The following is a 12,925-nucleotide window of genomic DNA, read 5'->3' on the forward strand; positions in this document are numbered from 1 at the left end:
GGCCAGCCACCAGCCCTAATGTGCTCCTTCTCATGTGGCTCATTACTGCAAAGAAAGGTGTTGGCCCCAAATGCTCTAAAGCAGCTGAAAACTATCCCATTACGTAGCACCCAATCAAGGCCCTTTTCTGTCTTTCCTTTCACTCCTTTACCTTGCTTCCAGCACATGGAAGTGCTTTGCGACCTGGTTCTGGGGGCTTCAGGAAACTCCGGTGCCGACAACAGGCCCCACTCTGATGTCGGGTCCGTAGATGCTCCGCGGAAGTGTTCTAGGGTCCAAACACCTCCCACCCTCCCTATCACTGTTCACGGGGCGGCTTTCACAGAGAGCTCTGGCAGAAGCCCAGAGTCTCTGCACTTGGGCCCGGTTTCCAAACTCCCTCTTCTCAAGGAAACTCGGGGTTGCCTTTCCTAACCCTTTCCTGATGAAGCTATTGAGGAGGCCAGTAAGGAGCGTGGTATTCTCAGTGAAAACAGTAACAAACGTCTGTGAACGCCTGCTCTGTGCCAGGCACTGTGCTGAGCCCTTCAGATGTATTATCTCCTTTAATCTTAAAATGGCCCGAGGTGTCAGTACTGCTATAATTCTCATTTTCAAGATGGGAAAACTAAGAGAACAAAGACAATATATTTGGGGTGACAAAGCTATTTAGAGACTGCAACACAGGTTTAGAACATGTGTTCTTTTTTAAAACCTTACTAAGTATAACACACATTCAGAAAAGTGAAAAATCCTGTGTACCCAGCTTGATGAATTTTCTTAAACACACGCACGTAACCAGCACTCAGGTCAGAAAAATATTAGCCACACCTTAGAAGCCCCCTTCCTGTACCACACTGCCACTAGCCACCCACTCTGCACAGGGAACTAGGACCCTAACTTCTTACATCATGCCTCTCTGAGAACTTAAATGGGGCCAATACTGTCTGTTTTCTTGTGTCTGACTTTTATTTAATTCAATTATTATAGTTGTGAGATTATCTCACAGTGTATGTTGCAGTTTTTTCATTGCTGTCTAGTATTCCACTGTGTGAACGTATCACACTTTATCTAGTCTACTGTTAATGTATACAAGGGTTATTTATACTTTGGGGCTTTTACAAATAATACTATTAAAAACACTTTTTGCACAGGCCTACTGATAACATATACATACACATTTCTGCTGGGCATACATACACCTAAGAAGGGAATTGCTGGACACGTGCAGCTTTAATAGACACTGCCAGGAGTTCAGCTTGTGCCGTTAGGAATTAGCAAATGCCTTGAGGGGTATTGTGGACTGCATTGGGTCCCTCTGAAATTCATACGTTGAAGCCCCAACTCCCAATGTGATTCTATTTGGAGATAGGGCCTTTAAGGAGGTAATTCCTGTTAAATGAGATGACAAGGTCCTAATCTGACAGGACTGGTGTTCAATGAGACACCAGAGCTCGCTCTCGCAGCATACACCGTGGAAAGGCCATGTGAGGTCAGTGAGATGTTCATTCAGAGCCAGGAAGGAAAAGAATCGTCACCAGAAACCAAACCTGTCAGCACCTTGATCTTGGACTTCGAATCTCCAGAACTGTGGTAAAATAAATTTCTGTTGTGTAAGCCCCCCAGTCTGTGGTATTCTGTGATGGCAGCGAGAACAGACTAAGACGAGGGGCAAAGTGCTGGAGAAGTCGGGCTCCCCTCAATGAGCTTCCTTTCTGTTTGGGGTCTTGGCAACTCCGAGCCCCCAGTTCTGACCCCCCAGCTCGCTGACTCTGCCGAAGCTCAGGTCAGGGATGCGGCCTCTTCGTGCCTTTGTAGCCTCTCATTCCTGTGCCACTTCTGACCTGGCAAAGCCTTTAGGAAAAAAGTGCTTCAGGGGTGGTCTGTAAAAGTTTACGCTACCATTACGGGAAATGGAAATCTAATTGGTAGTTTTTAAAACAAGGAATTTACAAATAACTTAAAAAAAATAAAACTATAGCTAGTAGGGCTAACTTACCAATTCTGGCCTCTTTTTATTACAATATTTCTCAGAGTCAAATGCTATTCAAATGTAGTATCTGCTAGTCTTTGAAATACAAACCTGACACAATTTTTTCCTCTCAGGATGTCTCAATTCAGAACCCAGACTTTCTTAAATCTTTAACTTAGAGAACTGAGAATTTTCCAGAAGGCTAGAAAGGCAACTCCCCTTCAAATGATCAGTGGCAGGTGAATAAAAAAAACTGTCACATTTGGTAACTGAAAAAAAGAATTGTGGATGAAACCCAAACAAAGCTCTCAGAGTCAGAAAGCCTGGTGTCAAAGCCCACGCTATTCCCCGGTCAGTGGTGTGGTGCTGGGGGAGTCACTTAGCCACTCTGCATCTCAGTTTCTTCAGCTGCATAAAGGGAATAATCACACTTGTGAAGTGTTTCCAAATCTGCAGAGTTTATCCTTTGACGTGGGAGCTCCCTCAGCACAGCTGAGGTTGATCCTTAGCGTTGATTGCAGGACAATGGTCTGTGGCCAGCTGATGTCTCAGCCTCCCCTGCTGGGTTCTGAGCTCCTTCAGGCACAAGCCATGTCCTGCTCTCTTTTTGTCGTTAGTATAGAGCCTCACACATGGCAAGTACCGAATGATCAAAGACGCGCCATCCTCGGGTACCCAGCACACTGGTAGCTCTTCCCAAGCTGACTCTCCGGGTGTCATTGAAATGGCATGTCACACGTTGCAGGGCAATTACCTTTGATGGAGGTGATACGTGGAGTTGTCACATAAACAGTCAAAATCTCCCTAGGACACTTCTTAAATGGCCCACAGAGTACAGTACATGTTTTGTAAATTCAATCAAGTACAGTAATCTTTAGGCACCCTCGATTTAGAGAACTATGGAGCCAGATGAAAGGAACAACAGGCATAACTGAAGATCTGGGCTTTCAAACCTCTCTGCCTGTGTAATGCCTCTCGAGTTCCTGAGATGACGAGACCCACGGTGATGGCTGAGGGCAGCCTGCTCAACTGCAGTGTCCCTGTCATTCTGCTTTTACATGAAGAAAACCAACTGATGTCAACGTTGGGTCACAAATCAATGATTAGCCTGTTTCGTGGGACATCCCTCTTCTGGAGCGTTCTGGCACAGGGCAGCTTGCTCAAGGCTTTGCAAAAGTCCCTGCTATGTTTAACGTGGTTACACCCAGTTTCTCAACCTTATTTGACACTGGAATTTGATACTTGTTTGTGCATAATTATTAATATTCTGTGAAACATGTTCAATGTGACAGACAAGCTAGGAAGGCAACATTAGACCGTTTATTCAAGGCTTTTCTTATTTTATAAACAATCCTTAGCACAAGTCTTTATCTGGCTTCAGGGCAAGGCAAATAAGAACAAGTTAGAAGAAATGGGTGAAGAAGGCTGTCGGACTAAAAGAAAATGAACAGCTAACATCCTGGCAGGAAGGGAAGGGACAGAAAAATTACAAAGCATCCATGGAATTATTTTCAGATAGTCAACCAATATTACGGCACAGCACGATCATGACGTTCAGAACAGGAGCAGTTACGTCCATAAGATAAGGTGAGGTCCTTGGCAAACTTGCTTAAGATGGTAGGACTATGTTTATTATATTTCACCAAGCTTAAAATGAAGAAGTTTGCCTTTATACCAGGCAAGATTCCGTTGTTGAGAAAACTTACCCCCTCACGACCCCCTTTTATCAGCCACGCACTTGGCCTCACACGCTGCTCAGATGACCCCCCTGACAAAGGGCCGAGTCAACCAACTCAGTCAGATTCTTCGTATCCTTTAACTTTCATAAGACTCTTGAGTTTTATTTAATCCCAAACACTCTTTTTAAGGAGGAAGGTTTTTCCAATGAGTAAATTTCAAAATACCAGAACATAAGTTTCTTTATTTTTTAGGTCACGTCCATTGGTGAATCACATGCAGGAAAAGAACGAGGCGCTGCATGACAGCCCATATGGCTGGCATCTCCCCCAAGGCCCGAGGCTCACTGATCACTGTTGTTTAGTCAGTCTTGTAGTGTATAAAAAGCCTCTCTATCATTTTTCATTTCCCTGAGAGAACATTCAAAGGAATTATTCACAAGAGCAGAAGTGGTCCTCGATCCCTCCTGTTTTCCACTCCATCGATGTATCGATTGTTCTCTTTAAATAATCACCTTTCCGTCCTTACTCATTGTACTTGGAGAGTTTTAACCTCGGGATAATGTTCATAGACTGCAGTTCCTGGAAGAGCAGCTTGCAGGCGTACGGGATGCGGAGGGAAGACACCTGACAGGACGACTTGCAGTAATGGCACCTGAAACCCAAGTCAGCATGTGTTAGAGGGACAGCAGCTCAGAAGTGAAGGCCTACACGTGGAAGTGAGCATTCGCTACAAAATTCTATTATCATTCTATCAACTTGGTTTTCTATCCCTCAGTGTTCAGTCACATTTTCAAACATGTATACATGTGACTCCATACACACGTGACTCCAAAGTAAAAAGAAGCATCCAAAAACAGCAAGACAAAACAAAACAAAATAAAACAAGTATCACTCTCCCGGTTTTAAAAGCAAGCAATTTTAATCAGTTACTACCACACTTCTAGACCTCTCTTCTTAAAACACAAAACATCTGCTTATAGACTTGTTTTGAATAAGCCCCAGAAATCTGAAGCCCCTGCAAGTTACTGAGAGTTAGACTTTTTCATTGTTGAAAGCATTTGAAGTAGATTCGGTCTCCGTGTGTTTGACAAGCACCTGCTACACTGCACCTTCTAGGCAAGGTGCTCCACAACCACCAGGTGACCTCTGTCACTGAGACACTTGAAGTGTGAGTTTCTTTCACACAGAAACGTGGTGTCCAATCAAATGCTATGTAGTTTCCCAGGCCTCTCCAAGGCTGGTCATTCCTGCTAGTGTATGTGCAATGTTCTGGCCCCTGTGCAGAACTAAGGAGCCTGCGCACGTGCATGCACTCCCATCTAATCCTTCCACAGCCCACGTCCCTAACTAATACACCCGCTACCCCAATGAGAATTTTCTTTCCTCTTCCTGCAGGAAGAGCCAGTGAACTGAACCTAGATCTTAATTGCTACAAATGAAGAAGGGTCTCAGGGAAGGGAACTAGTCTCTCAGGTTTCAGACCAAAATAGGATCTCATCCTACACCTCAAGGGTCCGGGGCAGCTGGGACAAGAGGTACCCAGTACAAATCCTGACATTTAACAGGTAGAAAACTAGGTCTTCCCAGTTAACAGGGAGAAAAGTGGGTGCAAGAAGAAGAGCAACTGAGGCTTCAAAGATTCAGTGCTGACCGGGAAGTGGACAGAGATTCCTTAGTGAACAACAAAGGTCATTCTGGAGGGTGGTAAGGCAGTATGTGTGAACAATGTAAACGCACATATTAGTTAAGTAATCACAAAAGTGGCAAAGATACGTGCACAAGATGTTCATGGTCACACTGTTTATAACAGCACAAAGCAGGAGACTGATCTCATGTCCAACAGGCAATCAGTTCTGTGATTACAGAGCATTTGCACGGAAGAATGCTGTGCAGCCATTAAATGCGACGATGGAGACCCACATTTATTGAAATGTACAGGCATCCAGAACACACTGTGAGGTGAAAAAGCAGTCTGCTAAACAGAATGGTCCCAACGGGTCCTCAAATGGGTTTCAGTAAATGTAGGAACCCCCCAAACTCGTATGTAACATGATTTTCTTGTATCTATTTGTCTTCTATTAGCAGAGTCCCAACAGGGTTCATGATGTAAGAAAAAGAAAAAAAAAAAGCATACAGAACTAGTGGCAAACAGAACTGTCCGAAAAAAGTCACTAAAATGTTAATAGTGGTCATCTTTGGGGGGTGGGAATTAATGGTTTATATTTTTTCTTTACACTTTTTGTAACATTGAGTATTTTATAAAGAGCAAGGATTGTTTTTGCAATCAGCAAAATAGAACTTTTATTATTTTAGAAAAGCGCTAATTAAGGCTGAGAATGTGAACGTGGTGGTGAGTGTGTAGATCCAAGTTCTTGAGGAGAAGGGAATGGGAAACGGACGAGCCACCGAGGACCCCTGCTTGGGTTCCTCCCAGGGGACTGCAGGGGCCTTAAACACTGGGGGGCATCTGAGGATGTCACCAGTATAAACACGACAAATGGCTTTTTCCTAAAAGATGACTCACGATCTTTCATGCATGATACTTTAGGAATTATACTTTTAGTGTGCCTGGGTTGATCTAATTTATTCAGGAATCGTGTTCATGCCTTAATTAAATTGATGAACGGGTTTCACTGAAACAGCTTCTTGCTGCTTCTTCTGTCTAGTACTTTACCCTGTGACTTCAATCCAGCCTCATCTATCTAAAATTTCCATGTGTGCTGATACATAATCCAGAAGGCCCACTAATCCTCTCTATTATTAAATATTTCTCCATCATTTAAAATGTTTCAAGGCATATATGTACATCCATGCATGTATATGAATATATATACCTATATAAATAAAAATCTATAAATTACCTTACTCTGTATCTGAACAATTTCCAAAGGAAGAAACTTAACCAAACAACAATAAAGTAAATGGATTTTTCAGGGCAAAGCCAGCAAAAGAAAGAGGCTGTGGCTTCACATGAGAAATGACTGTCCAGTAAAATAGCATCTATGAGCTAATTATCTTAATAAGGCTTTTCTCTTCTCAGCAGTTTTCCTGCTGGCCCTCTCTTTTGTGACTTATGCCCTTGGTGTCTTCCGCAGAACAGTCTTGCTGTAAACATCCCCATAGCAATGCCTTACGAATGTGCAAATCAGTGACAAAAGGCCAGTTTCAAGATTCCGAACTGCTCTAATTACTCGGTCTCCATTGTGCTGTTCATTAAAGGGCGACTTCCTCCAACGAACGCCTGTGCTCCCTCCCACTCCACCCAGCACACACATCAGGTAACACGGGAAAACGACAGCATCATTAAGGTCCTCTGCCTGAAAGCAGCACATGGAGGCTGCCAGACTACAGGGCTGGAGGAGGATTTTTTTCTGTTGGCAACAAGGGTATAAGGAGGCCACTCAAAACCAGACCTATGGTATACCCGGGTCTGTTTAATTACAGTCAAGACCCTTAAACCGAGTAACCTGATGTCGTCCTCTTCCAAAGGATCTCAAATACAATATACAGTGAACATATGAACATCAAAAATCAGGCACTGCCGTCAGATGGTCTCTAAATGGGACAGAAACGAAGCAGGAAAGAAGAGAATTTAACAGAATAACGCTGACATCAATTACTGCTTACGTTAGTTTCCCTGAGTATTCAGCAGAAGAGAAGGGAAGGTTTTCAAAGCGCAAGAGTGAATATGGTCTACTTCTTCCTCTTTCTCTCATCACCCGCCTCCTGCACCTTGGGGGAGGTGGCACAGGAGGGAATGTAGAGAGGATGGAGAAGAAAAGGAAACTCTTTTTGAAGTTTCATGATCCCTGTTGTTAATAAAATGAGTCTTCTGCACCATCTTTTCAAAGTAAATTACTTCAAAACCCTTGTGCCAAATTTGAAGATTTAAGTATAGTAGAACTAGGTTCCAGGCACCTTCCTATTACACCTTCAAAAAATAATTGGCTAAAAGGTTTTGACATTTAACTAGCAAGGTACACACTTGTGTTCTAAGCCCACTCACTCTGACTCTAGAATTGCTTTATTCAACCAAGAAGCTGGCAGATTAAGAAACAAGAAGTCAGGACTGTTTCTGGAAGGAGGCTTTGTCTGTGTGTGGGGGGGATCTCAGTGGGGAAAAGGAGGCCCACGTATCCCTCAAACTCCAGCAGTGAATGCCCATGTGGGCCTAACCCTCCTTCCTAGGGAAAGGGCTCTGGGAGGGCAGGTGAGGGGTGACGAGGGAGCCGCAGTGTTTCCCTCCCTCAGCATCCACCTTAGATCTTGTGAGGCCTGGTCTCTGACAGGAACGTGAGGAGAGACAGGGCAACTACAGACCCTCCTGCCGACAGGTACCTCAGGGCTCTGGCTCAAGACCAGCCCTAGGCAGAGCAGTTCTTCTGTGGTAGAGTGGAACCATTTTGCAAGGTGGAAAGGTGCTCTAACTACACAAACAAAACATATGTAGCATTATCTTTTAAGCTGGACTTTACACAGAAATTGCACTCTGTCCTGAACTCTACACAGAAATTGCAAACTTTATGAATTACATCATTGACCTACTGGCAATCTTCCATATACAGGGTTAGTATCACCGTGCAATTATTTTTTCCTATGCATCTACCAGATCCCAGGCTGGACAACCAGGAGGTTAACAAGGTAGAATGCAGTTAGAATGAACTAGAAGACAAGCTCCCTCTGAGCAGCCATCTACCACTGTATTTCTGGGGCCTGGTACAGTGTTTGCACTAAATGTTTCTTGAGGGAATGACAGAGACAGACACCATCTCTGCAGCCACGGAATTCACAGTCCCAGGGGAAAGCAGCTTGGACGCAGAGAGCACAGACGAGGGGTCAGGACACAGGTGCTGTTCCTGGCTCAGTCACCAATTTGCTTTGAGACCTGGGCAACATAAGTGGCTCTATGGGTGTGAGGTAAAACGACGGCATTTCACACAATCTTCTCTAAAATATTTCTAGTTAAAATATGCTGTCATTTTGACATTTAACAACGACTTAGCTAGGATTTTTAAAGGTGAATAGTGTTATAAAAGATACTCGAGATAATATTAAAAAGAGTTTCAAGTCCTTACTCCTTGGGAGTTTAAACTCCAGCAGCACAGAAAGCAGAACATTAGTTAGACAGAGTACCACGTACATACAGAATCCCCAATTCTAGGAAGGCACGGACAGGAAAGGGTGGAGAATAAGTGGGTGTGCCCCAGGGTCAATTCAGGAGCTGTGATTTAAGAGGCCAGGGCTGAGGTACGAGTGACATACGGTGCCCACTTACCAGCCGGAATACCCCAGAAGTCCGCACTGCCCGCAGACATCCACCTCAAAGGCGTCACTGGAAATCATCAGTCGCTCCAGTAAAAGCATACTGGCTCCGTAACCAATTAAACAGTCCCGTTCCATTTCTCCAAGACGCAAACCACCATCACGAGACCGACCTTCAGTGGGTTGCCTTTGAGACAAGTTAGACAAATGTGTTGTTACATTACACAAAGGGTGCCATTACAGACTGGCGAAGAGCACAAAGCTCCGGAGCACAGCTCACTTGGATTCCAATACTTGTCAGACAGTGACCTTGAACGTGTTGCTCAGCCTCTCGGCCTCACTTGTAAAACATACATAAGGATATCTAGCCCAAAGAGTCTTAAATGAGAAGCGATGTAATACTAGTGGTTGGCTGCTATTTTTATTAAATAGAAATAATCAAGAATTATGTAACATTATGATATAATAAGTTAATATATAAGCATATAAAATGCCCGCGCTAGCATTACTGTTATTACTATCTCTGTCATTATTATTAGGATAGCATAGTTCTCAAGTCAGAGAAGAATGTCTTTTCAGTGTTTTCAGAGATGTCTCAGTTGTGTTATTTAAAAGCAGAAAAACTAAGCAGAACAGACCGTGGAAGAAACCCAGGTCCTTTAGTAGTATTGCCAGGACTTGATGGAAGAGTTTACTATTAAATAAGTTAATCGTGAAAAGAAGCAAATGGATTTTTACAAAATTCGGAATAGATCAAGAATCGTCTAGAAAGACAGAGTGCCTGAATCCGATGGGAAGAGGTTCCCCAGAGACTGGGAAAGTTCTGTGTCCCCCACTCAGGTCTTTCCTTCATGTATGAAAATGCCTCACTCCTCCCTGAGGGGGCACTTGAACCAGGAAGCTACTGGCCCCCTGAATGGTCTCCTTGTGGCTTTCGTATCTGCTGGGCTTGAAAATACTTTAAAAGGTCCAGAATCCAGGACCCAGAGAGACAGGTAAAATTAGGGAATTCTGAAATAACTTAGGCAACCCCCCCCAGGTACTGGTGACACCTATTATTGAGAGAGAGCGTGAGCGAGCGTGAGAGAGCGCGCGAGCACGAGCTCCCCGGCCGGCTGATGGTGCGGTGACACTCCTTGGAGCCGGGAGGCTGCGGCGGGTACAAAGCTCTTGTTTGCTGTATCCCATTGCATCTTTCAATCCTTGTTGTTGCTGCCAGTTTCCCAAAGAGGTAAGAAGGTAAACATGTATGCCAGCACCTGCTGCAATTTCACTGGTTATTGTAGATAGTTACAATGGGAAATCCACTGAAGTTGTAGAGTATTTATTGAAAGAAAATCAACATATGAAAACCTCAGAAGTGTGTCTAAATGAACACACTGTAGTGGAAACTTCATAGCTGAGCACAACATGTATATGCATTTATCTGCTGGTAGAACCACGCAGGGGGAGGGGAAGGATCCGTCCACCTGTGGTCCCTGGAAAGCGAAGGTGGTCGGATCACATGTGGGCAGAACCCCACACTTGGATTTTAACCAACTGAGATAACTGACTACAGACAAATGCACTCCAGGCAGTCTTCATATGGAATACACAAAAGTAATACTAAAGTAATAACTTTTTTTATACAACAAAGCAAAAAATAGGAAGTAACTGCTTTGACATTTATATGACTCTGAAATAGTTTTTGGATGTTGTAAGCTGTTCCGGAGGGGACAGCATTTGGGGAGACAAAAAGCTAACCCAAGTAGGGTCTCATTGCTGAATCAATTACTGTCTTGAGAATCTCAACTTCTCTTCCGTCTTCTGCAGTTTACGCACACATATGTCTATCATTTCAGCAGGCATGTGCATTTGCTCAGTTTTACATGGTGAAGGGATTGAGTCATCTACACCTCTCCTTTGGTTTGGAAACAAAAAACAAAAAACACCCAAACACTAGCTGCTTCGTGCTCTGCTCCTGCCTCGTCCTGTAACATCTATGCAGTGCTCAGTGAAACTGGGCAGGGAACTGGATACTTATTGAGCGTGTCCTATGGATCGGTGCAGTACACAGTCTATTATTCAAACATCTGACATTCGCCAGTCTGCTGTCAAGTGGGGTATTGTCGTCTCCACTTCACACTTGAGAAGAACTGAAGGTGAGAACTAAGTGATCTGTCCAAGGCTCAGGGTAGTGCTACAAGGTGGGGACGAGTTCACATCCATGTCTATCTGACTCCCAGGCCTGTGTAACCCCCCGACCCCGGCCCAGGCTTCCTCAACCTTGGCAACAGTGCCATAGTGAGCTGGGTAATTCTTTGAGGTGGGGCTCTCCTGCTCACTGCAGGATGTTTAGCAGCATCCAGAGCCTCGACCCACTAGATGCCAGTAGCTCCCTCCCTCCTCTCCAGTTATGACATCCCAAAATGTTTTCAGACATTGTCAAATGTCCCCTGGGAGGCAAAACTTGCCCCTGGCGGAGAACCACTGCCCTAGACTATGCTTCTGCAACTGGAAAATATAGTACGAAGAACATGTGAAACTTAGTCTTTGTAATTCCCTTCCCCAGCCACTACCCCCATTCATCAGCAGACACTGGGCTGGGAACTGTGAAGGGGCTTACGCACGTGTCCTGGGGCTTATGCAAGGAAGCACGCAAGTACAGGAATCTTATGTTCCAACCACAGAAGTTTGAAAAATGACCGTGTGGCTCAGGCTACCAAATAATGTACGGCTGTGTTCTGCATATTGGTATGTGTGTAGGTATGTATGTGTACCTACCTTCTCACATAAGAGCTGTTTAGAACAGGTACCATGTTTGCCCCCAGGAAATGTACCCAGTAAATGATTCTGTTAGGAGACTACTGTCAGGACCTACGGTAGGTCTGCTCTTGTGCCTCTGAAGTGCTTTTTAATTGGCTGCTATTTTTTTGTGTTAATCAGACGTAGGATTTTTGTGGATGCTCAACACCCCACGTTTGACATCTCAGGGAAACAGAAACTTTGTCGAGTCTGCTTTTTCCTATATGCGGGAAATGCAAGGTAGATTTGACTGCATTATAAATTCTTTCTGTAAATGCTTCTCTCTTACCTGGTCAGGACAGCTCGTGGTCCCCGGGCCCGGGCATGCATCTTATCTAGCACCATGTGTTTCAGCTTCTGATAGTACACCGGGCCAAAATAGATGTAAGCTTCCAAGGGCTCACTGAAAAAAAGGTCAGAGTTTTGGGTTAAGAAACTAAGTTTGGGCCTTTTCTAGGACTCATCACTGGCAGGTCCTCATTTCTTTATGAGCAGGTTTCTCTGACTGAATGGGAGGGAATGATTTTTCAGCCCGCAGTGAATGAAAAGGCTACGCCTGGAAATATAAAAGTACCATGGATACATTAAAAGATACATTGTTTAATTAAGAAATAAAATTTTCAACAGGTTGTGAAACAGTGTATCCAGGACGGCCCCTTCTTCAGGGCTACCACCCTCGTCAGGCCAGCATCCTTTCTCGCCTGGACTACCAAAGATAATCTAGTTGGTCTCCCTGCTTCCACTCTTATCCCTCACTATCTGTTCTTCTAATAAGTCAGAGCAAGTCCTTCTAAAATGTAAATCATAGCAGGTCGTTCTTCTGCTCTAAATCCCCAATGGTTTCCCGTTACCAGAACCTGTATCACGCGTATTTGCATCACAGCCGTATTTTCTCCCACAATTTGGTTTCCTGCCCACCTGACTCATTTCCTATTCCCGTTCCCCATTCCCCATCGCTCTTTCTACTCCAGTAACATCAGCCTCTTCATTGTTTCTCAAATGTTAGCAAGCTTGCCTCAGGGCCTTAGCACTCACCGTTGCCTCTGCCTCAACATTCTTCCAGCAGGTATTCACATGGCTCTGGCAAACATGTCACCTCCTCAGAGAAACTTTCCCTGATCACCTTATCTAAAGGAGCCCTCCTCCCAGCCCAGCACTGCCATGCCCATGCACCAGCTCAAGTCTTACTTTGGTTTTATTTTCTTCAGAGCACTTATCACCGCTTGGTATTATAGTATACATTTATTAT

General features: G+C 44.3%; 1 protein-coding gene across 1 annotated transcript in view; it reads right to left on the minus strand.

The window, feature by feature from the left end:
- Positions 1-3,793: 3,793 nt before the first annotated feature.
- POLR3B (RNA polymerase III subunit B) overlaps positions 3,794-12,925 on the minus strand; it is a 111,457-nt gene continuing 102,325 nt past the window's right edge. Inside the window, exons 26-28 of the mRNA XM_033118242.1 lie at positions 11,966-12,079; positions 8,906-9,079; positions 3,794-4,282 (exon numbers count right to left, since the gene is read on the minus strand). Coding sequence (XP_032974133.1) covers positions 4,153-4,282; positions 8,906-9,079; positions 11,966-12,079 — 418 coding nt within the window. The 3' untranslated portion in view covers positions 3,794-4,152. The remainder of the gene's footprint in view (positions 4,283-8,905; positions 9,080-11,965; positions 12,080-12,925) is intronic.

Source organism: Rhinolophus ferrumequinum, chromosome 10, assembly GCF_004115265.2.
Source record: "Rhinolophus ferrumequinum isolate MPI-CBG mRhiFer1 chromosome 10, mRhiFer1_v1.p, whole genome shotgun sequence".
Classification (NCBI taxonomy): domain Eukaryota; kingdom Metazoa; phylum Chordata; class Mammalia; order Chiroptera; family Rhinolophidae; genus Rhinolophus; species Rhinolophus ferrumequinum.